At 33.2% G+C, this 16,338-nt stretch overlaps 1 protein-coding gene across 1 annotated transcript; it reads left to right on the top strand.

Annotated features, from left to right (window-relative positions):
• Positions 1 to 9,508: 9,508 nt before the first annotated feature.
• Positions 9,509 to 15,732, top strand: LOC108322873 (uncharacterized). The gene is made up of 4 exons (XM_052871515.1): positions 9,509 to 9,840; positions 10,104 to 10,856; positions 13,441 to 14,545; positions 14,796 to 15,732. The coding sequence occupies exons 2-4, from the start codon at positions 10,779 to 10,781 to the stop codon at positions 15,272 to 15,274; spliced, it is 1,662 nt and encodes a 553-aa protein (XP_052727475.1). The 5' UTR covers positions 9,509 to 9,840; positions 10,104 to 10,778; the 3' UTR covers positions 15,275 to 15,732.
• Positions 15,733 to 16,338: the final 606 nt, after the last annotated feature.

Below are 16,338 nucleotides of genomic sequence, written 5' to 3'. Positions count from 1 at the left end.
ATGGATGGGAAAATGTAGGTTCAAGGATAAGGAAATAAAAATAGTAAACTCTATTCTAGTTTTCGAAAAGTACATCTATGAATTCTGTTATGTAGTAGAGATAGCATAACAAAGAATTGTAGTATATTGTTTTGATCTAAAGAAAATCACACGTTATACTTCACCTTGTTATCTAACACCCCAAATTTATGGTATTATTGTTTTACTATAAGACCATTAAATGAGAATAATTTTTAATGACAATCAATTTTAGATACTAAAATAATTAGTTACTGTAACGTCCCAAATTATATAGAAATATAATGTAGTAGGTCCACATAAGAGAACAGTTAGAGTAGATTTGCAAATAAGTTGTTAAGTTTACAGTCATCCAAAATAAGCCATAATTTAAAACTTAAACACGGTAGAGTATTTCAAAATGATAAGGAACAACTAAGAGCCCTAACTAGACTAAGCAACAACATCATCTCCCTCCAAAGCCTGCTCCAGAGGCACCTCATCCACCTCTGCTCACACCTAAGTGGATGATCATTGCAAAAGAAAAGCATACCCAAGCAAAACACAACACAAAAGCAAGGGTGAGCTAAATATTCAAAAATCATGTTATAACAATCACACACATTATGCAATTAAATACAGATATACTAGACTACACCAACCTAACTTGTTACACTTTACACTTGACTCGTCCGGACTTAGAATGATTGCCGAGCTATGGCAGGTCATGCACTTGTAGTGGCCTCTACTGCTTTGCAAAGCCATTGCCAATGGGTTTCACCCTATCACACTCACGAGGTTAGTCCGTTATCACTCACCTTGGGCTATACTGGAAGCACCCAAGACTAGGATCTCCTGCTACTACTCACGACATGATTCAATCCTCTCTACTTGAGAATGATTGACCATTGTAGTTTCAGGATAACCCCCAAGACTGAGCTACCATGCAAATCATTCTAAACACTAAGGGCACCACCATGAATCTTCTCCTTGAAGATCATGGAATTACGTCCAATAATATAGGGCACCACCATGTAACCTCCCTTTGAGATCCATGGAATTACGTCCAATAACATAAGGCACCACCATGTAACCTCCCTTTGAGATCCATGGAATTACGTTCAATAAGATAAGGCACCACCATGTGACCTCCCTTTGAGATCCATGGAATTACGTCCATCAACCATACTGTCACTTTGAAACTTAACTCAAGACATGAACAACCAAATACCATAATATTATCACATTGAATCCAAACATATAACCTCACTGATCATACAATATCTTAAATACTTTTACACAATTCTAATAATCAAAACTTAGTTCAAGGTTATCATAAAACAGGAATAAAAAGAATAAAAACAGGTTCTGGGCAAGTCGCTCAACGCACCAAACTTGATGTGCGAATAACAAAAACAGTGGGTTTTACTCACTCACATTCGCTCAGCGCACCAAGCCTGTGCGCTATGCTAAACTCCATTCGCACAGCACACCAAGTCTGTGCGCTATGCTAAACTGAAAATTTTGGTACACATTATCAGACCCTAAATGATATGGAAGTGCATGACTAAAGAGAAGTATACTAATGACATTTAAAAGAATGAATGGAAAATAAAAGCGAAAAAAAGAAAGGAGGAGGAAACTTATGACTCGTAGACACGCCACTTGAGAGAGGACTCCAAGATGAGTGTCGAAGAAGGACCGCCACTCGCTTTGCGTAAGATAAGGTCTGCCCAAAATGGACTAGAGATAGAAAACTATCTCAAGAGGAATGAAAATTTGCAATTCAACTCAAATAATTCATTCAATTTCGAAGTTAATCCAAAAGGAGACCCCAAGCCTTCTTATATAGCCCTTGGAGTGAGTTTGGAGAGTGGAATTAAGAGATGTGGGACTTCTAGTCTCAAGGCTGGCCAGCAGCTCCTAAGGTGCTTTGAGTCCCACATTGCTTAATTCCCTTCATCTTAAAGGGTTTATAAGCCAACTAGTTCTCCTAAAGTTCAAAACAAAGAAGAAAAGTTATGCTACCTTGCACTTCCATCTAAGACGCCTTTCTTCCTCTTCTTTTATTTTAAGACCAAGCCATGAGAGTCCCACATTGCTTGTGCTTAAAGGAAAAGAAGGGTTTATAAGCGTTTATTATACTAGAACTAATGAAAAGAAATCAAAGAGGCAAATACAAGCCTTTGAAACCTATTCTACTCTTTTTGTGTTTTTGTCACTTTGAAACTCTTCATTGTTGCCCCATTTATGATCATATCACTAAACCCTCGCATAGCGCCCCAAATTCGCTATTCGAATTAAATTAGCATTTTCCCAGGCAACTACTAGTCGCACAGCGACAGGATTTGCAAGGCGAATCTTAAGACAAAGAGCAGCACCCTCCAATCATTCGCACAACGCACCAGATCGCACAACGAATGACTCAAACAGAGAGCACCCTCTACAGGGACTCGCTATGCGAGACAATTCGCATAGCGACTCTACATCATCTACAGAACGCAAATTATGCAGAATTATGCACTCATACACCTCCTTACCATTTCTAGGCCTTTTCTCCAATTTCTAACACCCCTAATTCATATTTTACACATAATTAAACTTGTCTAGATGTTCCTAAACCCTCATAATACAATTTTAAGGTGATTACAACTCAACTTTTACTCCTCAACATCAATTAGCACCACTTGAGGATCCCATACCCAATTTTAACACTTTGCACCTATTTGGACCACTTTAGTGACTCAAACAAGTCACAATACACTTGCTGAAACTGCCCCAATAGCCCAAATACACTCTGGACATCCAAAGCTCAAAATCACTATCTCACTTCCTTTCAACAGTTTCAAAACACTAATATTTCACTATGCTTATGCCAAAACCAGGTTACAACAACCTTCTACTCGAAATACTGCTAACATGAACCATTCCAGCAGTCAAACGCATCCAATACAGTTTATTAACATCACCTTACAGATTCACAGATTCAACACTTCAGCACATGCAATACATATCATTCCATCTACTCAAAACTTAACATGCAAACCAAGCAGCAGAAATAATATACACTACAAAAAATATTAATATTACCGACGGATTTTTACCGACGGATCAATATCCGTCGATATATCTTAATTTCCGACGGAATTACCGAAGGCTTTTGGCCGTCGGTAAGTGACATGCGTATTACCGACGGATTTACCGAAGGTTTTTGGCCGTCGGTAAAAAGAGCTTCGTGGATGACATTACCGACGGATTTACCGAAGGCTTTTGGCCGTCGGTAAAAAGAGCGGGATTTTTCCATTATTTCGTGGATGACATTACCGACGGATTTACCGAAGGCTTTTGGCCGTCGGTAAAAAATCAGAATTTTTCAAAACCAGTTCGCATCCAGTGCCAATATATGTGGGTAAACCAGGTAAACCAAGTATTTCTCCTCTCATTTCGTAAAGAAATCTCCACCTGCTCTCCACCGGCACTGCCATCCACTGCCGCTGCCTCCACCACCGTTGCCCTCCCCCACCGCTGCTCTCCACCACCGCTGCTTTCCACCGCTGCTCTCCATCATCGTTGCTCTCCACCGTCACTGCCCTCCCGCCGCTGCCCTCTCGCCGCTGCCCTCCCGCCGCTGCCCTCCACCACCGCTTCCCTCCACCACCGCTGTCCTGTACCACCGTTCTCTCCACCACCGCTGCCCTCTACCACCGTTCTTTCCACCACATTGAAACGATTAGAAACATTACAAATCTGAGAATTGCAGAAAAACTCTCCATGATTCACTATAATTTTAACTATTGAAAATAAATTGGTTGTTTGATACTTTGGAAACTAGTTTGTTACTCGCGTGATGCTGTTTTGGTGGTGGAGTTCGTGGAAATGGAAAAAAAAATTTACACAGCGATGAAGGAAGAGGAAGAAGATGAACCAGGTCGCGACATTTACCGACGGATTTACCGACGGCCAAAAGCCTTCGGTAATTACCGAAGGATTTACCGACGGCCAAAAGCCTTCGGTAATTACCGACGGCCAAAAATCCGTCGGTAAAGTTTACCGACAACGTTTTTACCGACGGTATTTTGGCCGTCGGTAAGCCGTCGGTAAATGCCAATTACCGACGGATTTTATACATTACCGACGAATTATGACCGTCGGTAATTTCAATCATTCTTGTAGTGATATAACTCAGTATATACACATACATGCAACTAATTATAAAGAAGTATTTCTAGCTCCCCTTACCTTAGGGTTTCACAACTAAGCTCACAACTTGATTCAACAGTGCCTGACTTGGCAAGAACTCAACCAAACCCTACAAACCACCCAATGGGTGATAGAACAGCTCTTTAGAGCTAAGTTTTGACAAGAAATTGAAGGAAAATGTTTCTAGCTACATGAAATCAGTAGAATAGCATGCCCTAGGTTCCAAAACATAGGAGGAAAAGGGAGAACTACTTACCGGTCCGAATGAAAGAAGTAATCGGTTCAAAATAAAGCCCTCTACGCTGTGGACGCTTGGGCACCACCTAAACGGACATGCATTGAGTCAGTGAGTGTGGAGGTTAGAGAGAAGGCAGAGGAAAAGGAAGAACTGAGTTTTTTTAAAAGAGAATGAGGTTTGGGTTAATGAACTAGAATGTGTCTGAAATGTGCTTTTAAAGGAACAAGTTTTCTGGTTTCACTAACTTAATACCCTATTACTTTCTAATTCATATTTTCATGTTCTTACAGTCACCGACTAACTTATATATTATTTTGTAAAAAAAAATTATTAGTATCTAGTCTCTACTGTAAATAAAAAAAAATATACTTGGGAATTAAAGTTTAAATTGATATTTAACATTAATTACTAATGTGTTTTTACATTAGTGCAAAAAACATTTTATAGCAACTTTTTATATGGATTATAATTCATCCAGTACAAAAAGTGATGCAATGATATAATTATAAATATTTTAAGATTTTTTATACATGTTCTAGCTCCAACTGATATAGAAAGTTTTCATAATGGTAAAATGAAAATAAAATAAACATTTTTATACCAATTAGACCTATAACCGGCATAGAAAATGATGTAGTGACTTTTTTGTAATGTTGAAAAAGTTTTTTTATATCAATTCGTCACTATAACTAATATAGAATATTTAATGTTCTTCTTCTTAGACTTTTCAGACTTTTACTTCACCTCTCATTGTCACTACTCGCAAACCGACCAGTTTCACCTACCGTCATTGAAGGTTTCGTTGTCACTCTTGTTGTCGTTGATTGTAGTCGTCGAAGGTTTTATCGTCGTTCGTATTCGTCACAGTTTGTTGCTCCCATTACTAGTGACTTATCGTTGGTTGTGCTTTGGTCGTTGTTGGTGGCGCATTCCCTCCTTCCTCTCGCTTTTATTGCTTCTGTCATTGGTGGTGGCGCATTCCAGGTAAGATTCATGTTGTTGTTTTTTATTACTTATGTCTTTTTCGAATTTTGGGTGACTATGTAATATTGGTGTTTGTAATATTTATTAATGTTAATTATTGTTGAAATATATTTTACTAAACAATTAGTATGGTTTAAGGGGTTGGTTTGGTTTGGTTTGAGAGTCTGAGTGTCAAAATTAAGGGAGAGACTATAACTTGATAGAATCTAAGGGTGATACCGATCAAAACTAACATGAGCATGATAAATCCATTTGGAGTGGCACATGCAATAAATGATAACACACAAAATAATGAGAATGATATTAAAAGGATGGAAAATAGGACACAACTATTTAAACTAAACCAAATCATTTTCCCATGTTTTTGAAATTGATTAACCACTGAAAAACCAATTGATAAAACTAAGCATAGCTTATACATAATATATAAGTTCCTAAATCGGATTTCAAAATCCGATAATTTTCAAAATTCGGTGAGTTCTTAAATAAAATTTTGAAATTCGATAAGTTTTCTAAATAAGATTTTGAAATCCGATAATGCAAAATATAATAAAAATAAATATAAACTTCAAAGGAAATAAATATAAAATTTCAGACTGAACTTAACCAACGGAAACACTTATGTGTGAAAGATGAACAAAATAAATGAAGAAGATGAAGAAAAACCAACTATACAAGAAAACTGATGAAACTAAGAACAAATATAAAGTACATCACCGCACTAGAGAGACGAGAGAAGAAGAAAACACGTGCAAATATGATTTGAAAGTGTATGTATGCTTTCGGTAAATATAAAATGTACAATGTATTTTAGTAAAAAAAATAATTATTGCTTACCTAATTTTTTTTATTCAATATATATTTTTCCAAAAATTATTTTTGTAGTTACATTTTGGAAGTGTATGAAGAAAACTGAGGTATAGGAAAAAAGTCCCTACTATAGAAATGAAGGTCCAAAAAATAGAGGTACAATTAAACCTATTATTTACCCATAGAAAAAGAGTTAACCTATAAACATTTTCTATTTATAATTATATTCTTACAAATCGAAGAAAATATTCTCTTTTTGGGCCTTGCCAACGACCTATGTTGAATGAATTTCCAGGAACATTCAAAACTAACAATTCTTAATGAAGAGACGAGGAATATTAAGAATTTCAAGAAGAAAACATAATTATGATTTCAGATTTGTTATTCTAGTAAAATAGACCGATGAACATTGAATTAAAATTGAAAACTAAAGAAAGTATTGTGATGAAATTGTAAAGAAAGAACTAATACGAAAAACAACGTGACAACTGGAAATTATTAAAAGAAGTGCTAAACTAAAATGTAATTGTGTAAAATGTGAATGAACTAAAAATAATCGGTAGAATTGCATTGAAATTGTAAATTCAACTTTAAAATAGTAAATAACGTGTAAATGAATTGCGGAAATGGAAATCAAGATTGTAAAAGCAATACTGAAATGTAAATTGTTGGAATTAATAGAATCAAAGCTATAAAGTAGAGACATTAGAAAAGAAATGAATTGAAAAACTAAGAAAAGAGACATGAACTGTGCATTTCAGAAAACCTAGAGAACACTAAAAAACTGTAAGAACTAAAAACTACTTTTATAAAAGTAAAGTCTATTTTATTCTATCTTAATGTATTTATTGTATTGTCCTATATTTATAATGAGTTAATTATGGTCTATCTTTTAGCTCTATCTTTTTAACTTTCATGTTATTTTCATTTACATTAATATAGAGGGATACATACACATTCAAAAAAATCTCTTTTAAACAAGTAAATTAACCAAGTATTAAAGTTAAACCTAATTAGTTTTATCAAAGGAAAATAACATTAACTAATTTCTTGATAAATACAAAATCATGGTTAATACATCGATAATTAGATGATACATCCAAAATTTGCCAAAAAAGTTCAAAAACAAACTTCAATCCTCCTTTTCTTGTTTTCACATATATTATTTGTTCCATAAAACGTTCGAAAATATCAATTTTCAAACTCAATATCATCGTCACTTCTAATGCTTGAGATACAAACACCATATTATTTATAGTCCTTTGCATAATACTTCAAACACATTAAAGGACTCACCCCAATGGGCAAAAAAAAGAAAGTCAATGAATATTTAAAATAGTCATCACCTAAAACCATACTATATTTCTTTAATCCAATACAAAATGTTATTGTTTTGCCACATATATCCATAGAAGTACTCTGTTATATATTTAGGCTTAAATATTAGTTTGATTCTTATTTTCGTTGAGTTTTTTTAATTTTTTTTTAATTTTTTTTATTTGGTCATAATATTCGTTAATTTTGTTTAATTTTTTTTATTTTTTTAACACCATCTAAATAATTAATAGATCGTGTTTTTTTAGTTTCATTTTATTTCTAATTTTTTTAATTTGTCTTTTAAATTTTAAAAGTTTTTAATTTTAATTTTAATTTCAAAAAATTCACATGTCAAAGCAGTTTTGTTAAGATGAGAGAATATGTCATGGTGAATGTTTTTATATTTCATTTGGTCTCTATATTATGTTTGTTTTAGTTTTAATTTTTTTAAATGAAACAATTTTTGTTTTTTTATAACCAAATTTAATTTTTATAAAAATATTATACTGGTATTTTTTTTTTATTAAAATTCATATTTTTATTAAATATTTTTAATTTAGGGTTAGAATTGGTTTAAAATTAGTATGAAAAATTTAAAAGTGGTTACCATTAGTTTAAAATTTAAAAAGTTAAAAATCACATGTGATTGTTAAATTTTCTAAGAAGTCAAAAAGTGGAGAGTAACACCACTACTTTACGTAAAATGGTGGTATTAGTCTTATTCTTAAATTTTTTTTATTTAATTTTAAACTAATTATTACTTTAAACAAAAATTATTTAAAAAAAAATGTGAATTTTTATAAAAATATCAATATAAAATTTATACAAAAATTAAATTTAGTGTCCATTCGGAGAGAAATAAAATTATTTTATTTAAAAAAATCAAAATTAAATTGAACAAAAATAACAAAGGAATCAAATTAAATATAAAGTAATAACATCTGTGATCGATTTTAACTATGTGGTTTAACAAGTAATTTTTTTTAAATTAAAAAAATAAAAAACACATGCAAGATTGACACTATTAACTTTTAGTTAATTATTTAGAGAATTTAACATAAATAATTAAATAGAACAAAATTGACAAAAATTAAAACTAAATTAAGAAAAATATTAAAACTAAATTAAATAAATTAAAAAAAATAAAGACAAAATGATATTTAAATCTACTATTTGTAACTATAACTATGTTCAGCTTTCAAAGAAAGCTTTTATTAATAACAAACACGAAAATTTATATATTTTAAAAATAAAATACACATTCTCATTTTATTGTTGTGGTCTCTCTAATTTTTTTCCTACTAGTTTAGTCTAAAATTTTTATTTTAAAATTTTTTTTGTTAATGTGATTAATCAAACTAATAAAAAAAAGAATAGAAATCTAACTTTAAAATAGTGAAATAGAAAATTTAACAACTAGAAGACGAGGAAGACTCAAAATTTATTTCAAAGAAGAAACCGACAAACGTATATATTTTTTTAATGTAAAAGTAAATGTATATTTCATATACTTTATAATTTATCTTACAAAAACATTTAAGGACCAACTTAGAATTCAATGACGTTATTTGATAATGAATTTGACATTAAATTGTAGTAATGTTTGGCAACCATTTGTTTTAGTTACTAAATCAGAATTTTTAATTTTTAGAAATTAAATCTCGACCAATTTAGAAGGAAAATGGTAAAAGTTATCAAATAAATGAGAAATGCACTTCCTTGGACACGTTAAATACACTCGTACATACATGCGGTGTGATTGGAAATATGCTTTTGCTCGTCATTCCAATGTTGCCCTTGTTGTTTGTTTGTTCTGGTCTAAGTGTTTGGGTTTTTTCAATTATTTTTCCTCCTCGCGTGTAACTTCCGAACGCAAAAATAGCACATTAGCCACTAGGAATAGAACGAGCAGAAGAAGGAAGAGAGTGAGAAAAAAAAAAGAAATTATGAATATCACTAACAATCAATAATAATAATTGATTGATGAGATATAAATATTAGGGACAGCGGAAGACACAGCAGAACCCAAGCATAAGACGCAAATAGAGCAGAGAGAACACAACAGAAGAAAAAAGAATCAGTGGGTAAACAAAAGAGAAACAAAATCCACAAATCTAGAGAACAAAAACCGCCTTTAGCATACCATAGCAATAACACAAACAAAAAGTACTTCCCTCGAATACGTTTAGATAGTTTTTTGTATATTGAGATCTTGTTCTCTCTTTCTTCTTTTTACTTGAGTGAAAGAAAGAGAGATCCTTTCCTCCGACAATGGTGCCTTTGTTGCTTACTAGGTAATATTAGGCAACAATTTTCACCTCCTTAATCGCTGTTTCACTTCCTTCGAACCCTTTCGATCACAGCTTTCTTTTTTCACTTTTTGATCTATATATCCATTAGTGGCTGGGTTTAAAAAGTTTTTTGATTCTTCTTCTTCTTTCCTTCAATTTGCCGCTTTATGTTTAATAAATAGATGTTTTTGGAATTGGAATTAGGGTTTTCTTTACTCGTACATATTTATGCAGTATATGTACTGAACTTCTTTATATTCTTTTAGGGTTTTATCAGATCGCAACTTGCGGTTGTTTTGATCAGAAGGTGTGTCATCGAAAAGAAGACCTTAATTCTGTGGCGTGGGTCTTCGTGAAATGGGCAAGAGCTCTGGTCTTTCGAGGGGTTCATATTCTGGATTTAAAGCTATTTTTGTTGAGCATTTGCCCTTGGAGATTGCTTAAGATGGTCTTTAACATTAATTCTTTGAGCATGGAAGAAGATTGTCTATTATTAACTGGGAATTGTTGATCAAGATTGGAGAACCAGTGCAAAGCCATCTGAGTCTTCATTTTTTATGTTTTCTCTCTTTTTTGACTTTGCTGGGAGACAATTTTGGCTTTGGGATTGACGCGCAGAAGAAGCTGATACTGATAGATTCTTTATTTGCTTATAAAGAACTTAGCGTATCTGATTTCAGTGGTCTTTTACGTTTTTAAAGCAGCCTTTTTGAATTGATATAGTTAGACTGAAACTAGTAACGTAATTGTATACTGATTGGTTGAGTCATTTGCTTACCTGCTGTGCATTCTGGAGATGAACGCAGTGACATGGTGCATGGACAGGAGTATTGTTGCTGGTTCTGGTTTGCCCCCTTTCTGGAACTGGGCAGCTATTGGAAACTAATTCAAGTACTCTGTCTAGAAGAATTTTACGCTAGGCCTATCTGTGCTTTTTTGCAATGTCGCGCTGTTTTCCATTTCCGCCACCAGGATATTTAAAGAAGACTATAACAGATGAAGTAGGCTTGTTGACAAAGGTTAATATACTTTACTACATTCACATTGTACATATAGTGTGACTAATGGACTGGCTTTATAATGTTGTTAAATAAATTTTATTTTTCTTGATGGAGCATTAAAATTTTTCTGTATAACATGTTCAAATGAATTATGCAGTCATTAACTTCTATCTTCTTCTTTTTTCCTTAATAGTGATATAAGTTCAGTTTTTTTGGAGCTTGTTGTAAAAATGGTTGCTATAAACATTTAAGTTGGTCCTTTTCGAACTATAAATAAGCCATGGTTGTTAGGATGAGTACAATTGAAGCTGATTGGAGGCTTACATCACTGTCTATGTTTTGGTCTGCAATTAATAATAGGGTTATGCACTCTTTGCTGATGCAAGTTGGTTCATGTGATGTACAAGAGTTTATCTTCATAGATATTTAAATACAGGTTTCATGTTAGGTTTTCTGTATTGTGTTCAAAATTTGGACTTTTTGGAATGTTGTCAAATGTAGTTTAATATACAAGTTCCAAGAGCATTGAGTTGAGAGATTAGGTAATTACTGGTGAAGAGGGAACAATATTATGATTATTAAAAGTGTTAATCACTTAATTTTAGTTCTTGTCATTGCACTGCCTGTTTTTGGCCTTTCATGTTAGAAGTGTTTAGTTGTCATTTATTTCAAGAGGTATCTATAAAATATTTGGTATGCCTGTTAAGGTAGATACATAGTAGTGCAATCAGTCTCTCATACATAATATATATGAATATGTTATGGATTTTTTTCTCGTTTCTTGGGAGTATGGGTTCTTCGAAACACCACCTTGTGATTAGTATTGAATAATTTTCATCAGTAATCGAGTTATGACTCCTTTTGTTGAGAATGAGTAAACATCATTAATCATCCACCTAGGCCTAATACATCTCTGGAAAATGTTAAGAATAATTGATTTACACTTTAAATTTCTTAAGGGATGACTTTCTTTGTGAGACAACATTGGTAGGGGTGTATGGTCCCATATTCTCTTTTTTTATGCTACATTTTGAAAAAATAAGTTTTCAACAAAAATAAAGTAGTGGAGCCTAGAACAGTCTGACAGAGGGAGTTTCAGTATGGAGGTTGAACTTTTGCTGATCAGCTAGGTTATTTGCATTGGGTGATTCATTGAAGGGGGTATGCTACGCTGTAAATGTACTCCATTGACCAAGTCTGTTACCATTTTTTAATAGTTGTTTTAACTATGATTAAACCTTTAAGGTATTGCATGATAGGAACTGACTTGAACTACATAATTTGAATTGGGGTTTCATCTGTGTAGAAGTTTTGGGTTTTGAATACCTGTGGTGAACTGTGTATTTGGATTCTGTTTTTTAATGTCAAAGGATATTTTTAAAAATGATTTTAGACACTGAATGACATTTGTTTCCCTTAAATAAGTATTGGCTTTGGATTATTTATACAGAAACAAGAAAACATCTAGAAAAATATTTTTCTTTAGTACTGTGATCAACTGAGAATTATTTGATAATAATTGCTTTACCATTTTGGTTTCCTTCAATTGGATACATAATTCCTTTCAAAGTTGTATTTATACACAGCAGGACACATTTGTATGGATGTTGAAATAAAAGTTAAACAATCATAATCATTTTCCTTTTCCTAATTGAGTTCTAATATATATACGTATGTGTGTGTGTGTGTGGAATTGAATAATGTGCTAGGTTTTTCTTTTCATATTGATTGTGTTATTGCATACACAAAGGTCATTTCAATTAAGTTTTAAACATTCTGTGTGCTACATTGATTTTGTAAGCATCGTTCTTAGTTTAAATCATTATGTTTGAATATTTTCATCTAGGCTCTTGTAGTAGTAAGCTTGTAATTATTTTCAAATAGATTGTGGATTGTGTATAACGTAAACACCAATGAAAAGGAAGACTCATAATTACAATGATGCAAAAGGTAGGTCTAATACTGTAGGGCAACTGAAGGGAAGAACATAGTAGAAGAAAAGTTTGCTGGTTCATCTGTACATGTATATTGTATTTGCCTGTCATCCTTCATAATAAGATATCAGTTGCTATTCTGATCTCTTTAGTTCGGTATTAGTGATAAAAACAGAACATTCTTCAAATTTGTCACGGTATAACATATTTGTAATCTGTGCCAAAAGCAAAGAAGAAAGAAAATACAGAACACAATCGCCAGCATTAGCATCTAGCATTGGAAGTGTTTCTCCTTGGTGTAAAAATATAATCTTTGAACTGATTAATTACTTGGCATTAATTATTATTATAGTTTTACTTTTGACTTCGATGGAATTATTGTTTTCCCTCAGTTTGATTATAGTTGGCTGAAAACTTTTCCAATATACAAAACACTTTGTAGGTAGATATTGCGTACTGAATGGACTTTGATCTTGTAATTGTTGTAGTTTCTGCCTTTGAGATTTAAGATGGTCTCGAAGACAAGAATAAAATTTATTTAACTGTTTTATTTGTGATAGTTTCTCTTTCTTCTCTTTGGTTGCTTTTGGGTGTAGATATTGTGAAGCCATTATGATTTTTCCCTTATTTGACAATTGCTAATATTTCTTCCACAATGTTACTTGCAGGAAAAGCAGAAGGAGAGGAAACATAAGAAAGATAAGAAAGACAAAGAGAAGAGGGAAACTAAGGAAAAGAGGGACAGAGAAGGAAGAGATGGAAAGCATAAGGAAAAGAAGGACAAAAAGGAAAAACACAGAGAGAAGAAGAAAGATAAGGACAAGGATAGGAACAAAGACAGAGATAAAAGTAAAATCAGTACTGCAGATGACAAAGGCTTTCCAAGACAAGCTGAGGTCCTCAATGGTAATCTCCATCAAAATGCAATTAAGCTAGATGATAAGAAGGACATCATGTTTGAGAACAGACTCACCAAACAGTGTACTGGTAGCAATGGGGAGAAGGCAGGAGAGAAAATTCATTTGGCTGAGGAGAACCAGACTTCAAAGTTCCTCCTGGAGTTGAACCGGAGGATTAGGGACGATAATGGAGGAGCTGACAATCAATTTGTTCATAAATCTACTAATACAAACAATAGTAGAAAAGATGAAGGAACTTTTAAGTTGGTGGCTAAAGCTGGTGGGACCTATTATGTTGGTAATGAAAAACTTGTGGATAAGGGTCTTGATGTTAAAATGATTGATGGGAGGGAAATTCAACCAGAGGTCCGACCTATTGGAAATACACCTGTTCCAAATCATGCTGGAAATTTTCATCCTAGAGTTGATGGAATACCCAAACATTTGGGAAAGCCTTTTGAAAAGAATTTGGAAGCAACAGTTGAAGGAAACGAAAGGGTTAAGGAAAAGAAAGATGAAGATAAAGAAATGGCCAGGCGAAAGACAAAAGAAGGAAAGGTTAAGGAAAGGAAAGATGAAGGAAATGAAAAGGTTAAGGATAAAAAAAATGATAAAAGAAGAGATAAAAGGAAAGATAAAGAGAAGGAGAAGAAAGGGCATGGGAAGAACAAAGACAGGGATAAAGAGAAGAAAAAGGACGAGAAAGCTAGGGAGCATAACGAACATAAAACAGCAGACCAAAATAAATCAAAAGAAAGCAACAAAATTGGACTTAACGATTTTGCACAGCTCTCTAGGAACAGCCTTGAGGTCCCTGTTAGAGGGGAAAATCTCAAAAAACGAAAGTACATTGAGTCAAATGGAGTTCCACGTGGTGAGTGTTACTTGATGAGTCTTATTGTCATTTACTCAGATTCTATAAAGTAATATTTAAAATTTGAATAAGATGTTTCACTTATTGGATTTGGAGTAGTATATTTCTGGCCCAATGAGCTAAAATGAGATATTACGTCCACGGTGGGTTTTCACTAATGTCATGTTTATATTGATATTTTTTCATTCATTCATATTGATCAATATTGCACATTATCTGCGGTTGACTGACAAGTTTAATTTTTTTACAGTTGATGACAGTTTTCCCAGTAAGTTTCCAAAACTGTCTTCCTCTCACTCTTTCACTGATAATGGAAGGATGCTGGAACTTTATCAAATTTCCACTCCAGATTCTTCATATAGGCCACGGGAAGACAACTGTGTTAAGGTAGAAAACAAAGAATGCAAGATAAATGGCATCATTGAGGCTAAGCCATTTTCAGCTTCTTCCAAGAAGACTCACACTGCTATTGTGTCGACTGATTTGTTAACTGAAGCCCATTTAAAGCCACCCCATCCAGATACCATGTACCTAGACCAGGTATATTCAATACCTAAGGTGGATCATTGGACTGATTTTGATGAGGAGTGGTTATTTGGCGGCAATCTTCCTGAAAGAAAATCCATGATAAAATGTTCAGATGTTGGGGATACACCACAGGTATGGGCAGAAGCTCTGCATATAGAGCAGGCAGATGCTTTTGCTCTTCCGTATGTCATTCCCTACTGAATGCCGTGATCATTATATGTGCGCAACGAACAGCTCCTTTGCCACTCTGCAGGAGGAACTGCAGCATGGGCTGAAAATGATTCCAAATCTCTTGATTGTTACTTGCCCGCCAGCAGCTAGCATTGATTGGCTGCATGCTTTATGCGATGATGCAGCTAGGTCAAAAGTGCAGTTGCTCTCGTGTGCATATTAGTTATTCATTTAGTCAACATTGGGACTTTTTGTACAGGTTGTGGAGAGGGAAGGGATGTGTGCAACTTGTTATACTATTCTTGCTGGGAGATGAGCTGCTCTTTCTAATTTAGAATGAGAAATTTAAGTGAAACTAGATGTGATCTTTTCAAGTCCACCACAATTTTGATTTGTAACATAAAACTCTTATTCACGAGAATAAGAATTTGTATGATAGAGGAGGGATATGGATAGAGAATGGAAACGAAGTAACCGGATTCATTTATTCAGTTTCGTGTAAATTTTACTGGTCATTGAATCACTCTGCCCTAGTCTTTGAACCAATTCATATAATTACAAATTAGATTCTATGGCATGGTCAGCCTTTCTGTCTGAAAGATATGATGATTTTAAATAAAATAGAATGGTATTGTATAGTCTAAATAAATCGTATTACAAGATGCTGTAATTTAATAAGAGAAAGGATATATTGAAAAATGTTAAAGAATATTTAGGTATACTCAACCTATCATGAAAAGGCTTACAATTTTATAAAGGTTAACAAGTGTATATTTGATTTAATAAGTATTGCAGTCCTAAAAAATCTCATAATGCATTTATAATTTTAAGAGATGATGGATGTTTTAAAAGTATGTCTCGTGAAAAGTACAAGGTTAAAATCCATTTTTTCTACTGTAATTTTACAAATGTATATAATTTTAGTTAACTATAAAATTTAATTGTGCATTTGCTTGTCTAATTCCTAAAACTAAACAACTTTGATAGTGTTAAAATTGTGAGCATATCAATTAATTTTTCATGTAAGATATTAATAATAAGATATAACAGGAAGTTTTAACAACAGTTATGGTAAATAATGCAGTAACAATTCC

Source organism: Vigna angularis, chromosome 1 (assembly GCF_016808095.1).
Source record: "Vigna angularis cultivar LongXiaoDou No.4 chromosome 1, ASM1680809v1, whole genome shotgun sequence".
Lineage (NCBI taxonomy): Eukaryota > Viridiplantae > Streptophyta > Magnoliopsida > Fabales > Fabaceae > Vigna > Vigna angularis.
Note: the sequence above shows the minus strand (reverse complement) of the source record. Positions and strands in the feature narration are given on the sequence as shown.

Bases quoted from the DNA above. Each gene is read 5' to 3' on its own strand.
- LOC108322873 (XM_052871515.1), top strand. From the start codon at position 10,779: ATGTCGCGCTGTTTTCCATTTCCGCCACCAGGATATTTAAAGAAGACT. The intron at 10,857-13,440 runs GTTAATATACTT...TGTTACTTGCAG, and splicing joins AAGTAGGCTTGTTGACAAAG to GAAAAGCAGAAGGAGAGGAA. The intron at 14,546-14,795 runs GTGAGTGTTACT...ATTTTTTTACAG, and splicing joins GTCAAATGGAGTTCCACGTG to TTGATGACAGTTTTCCCAGT.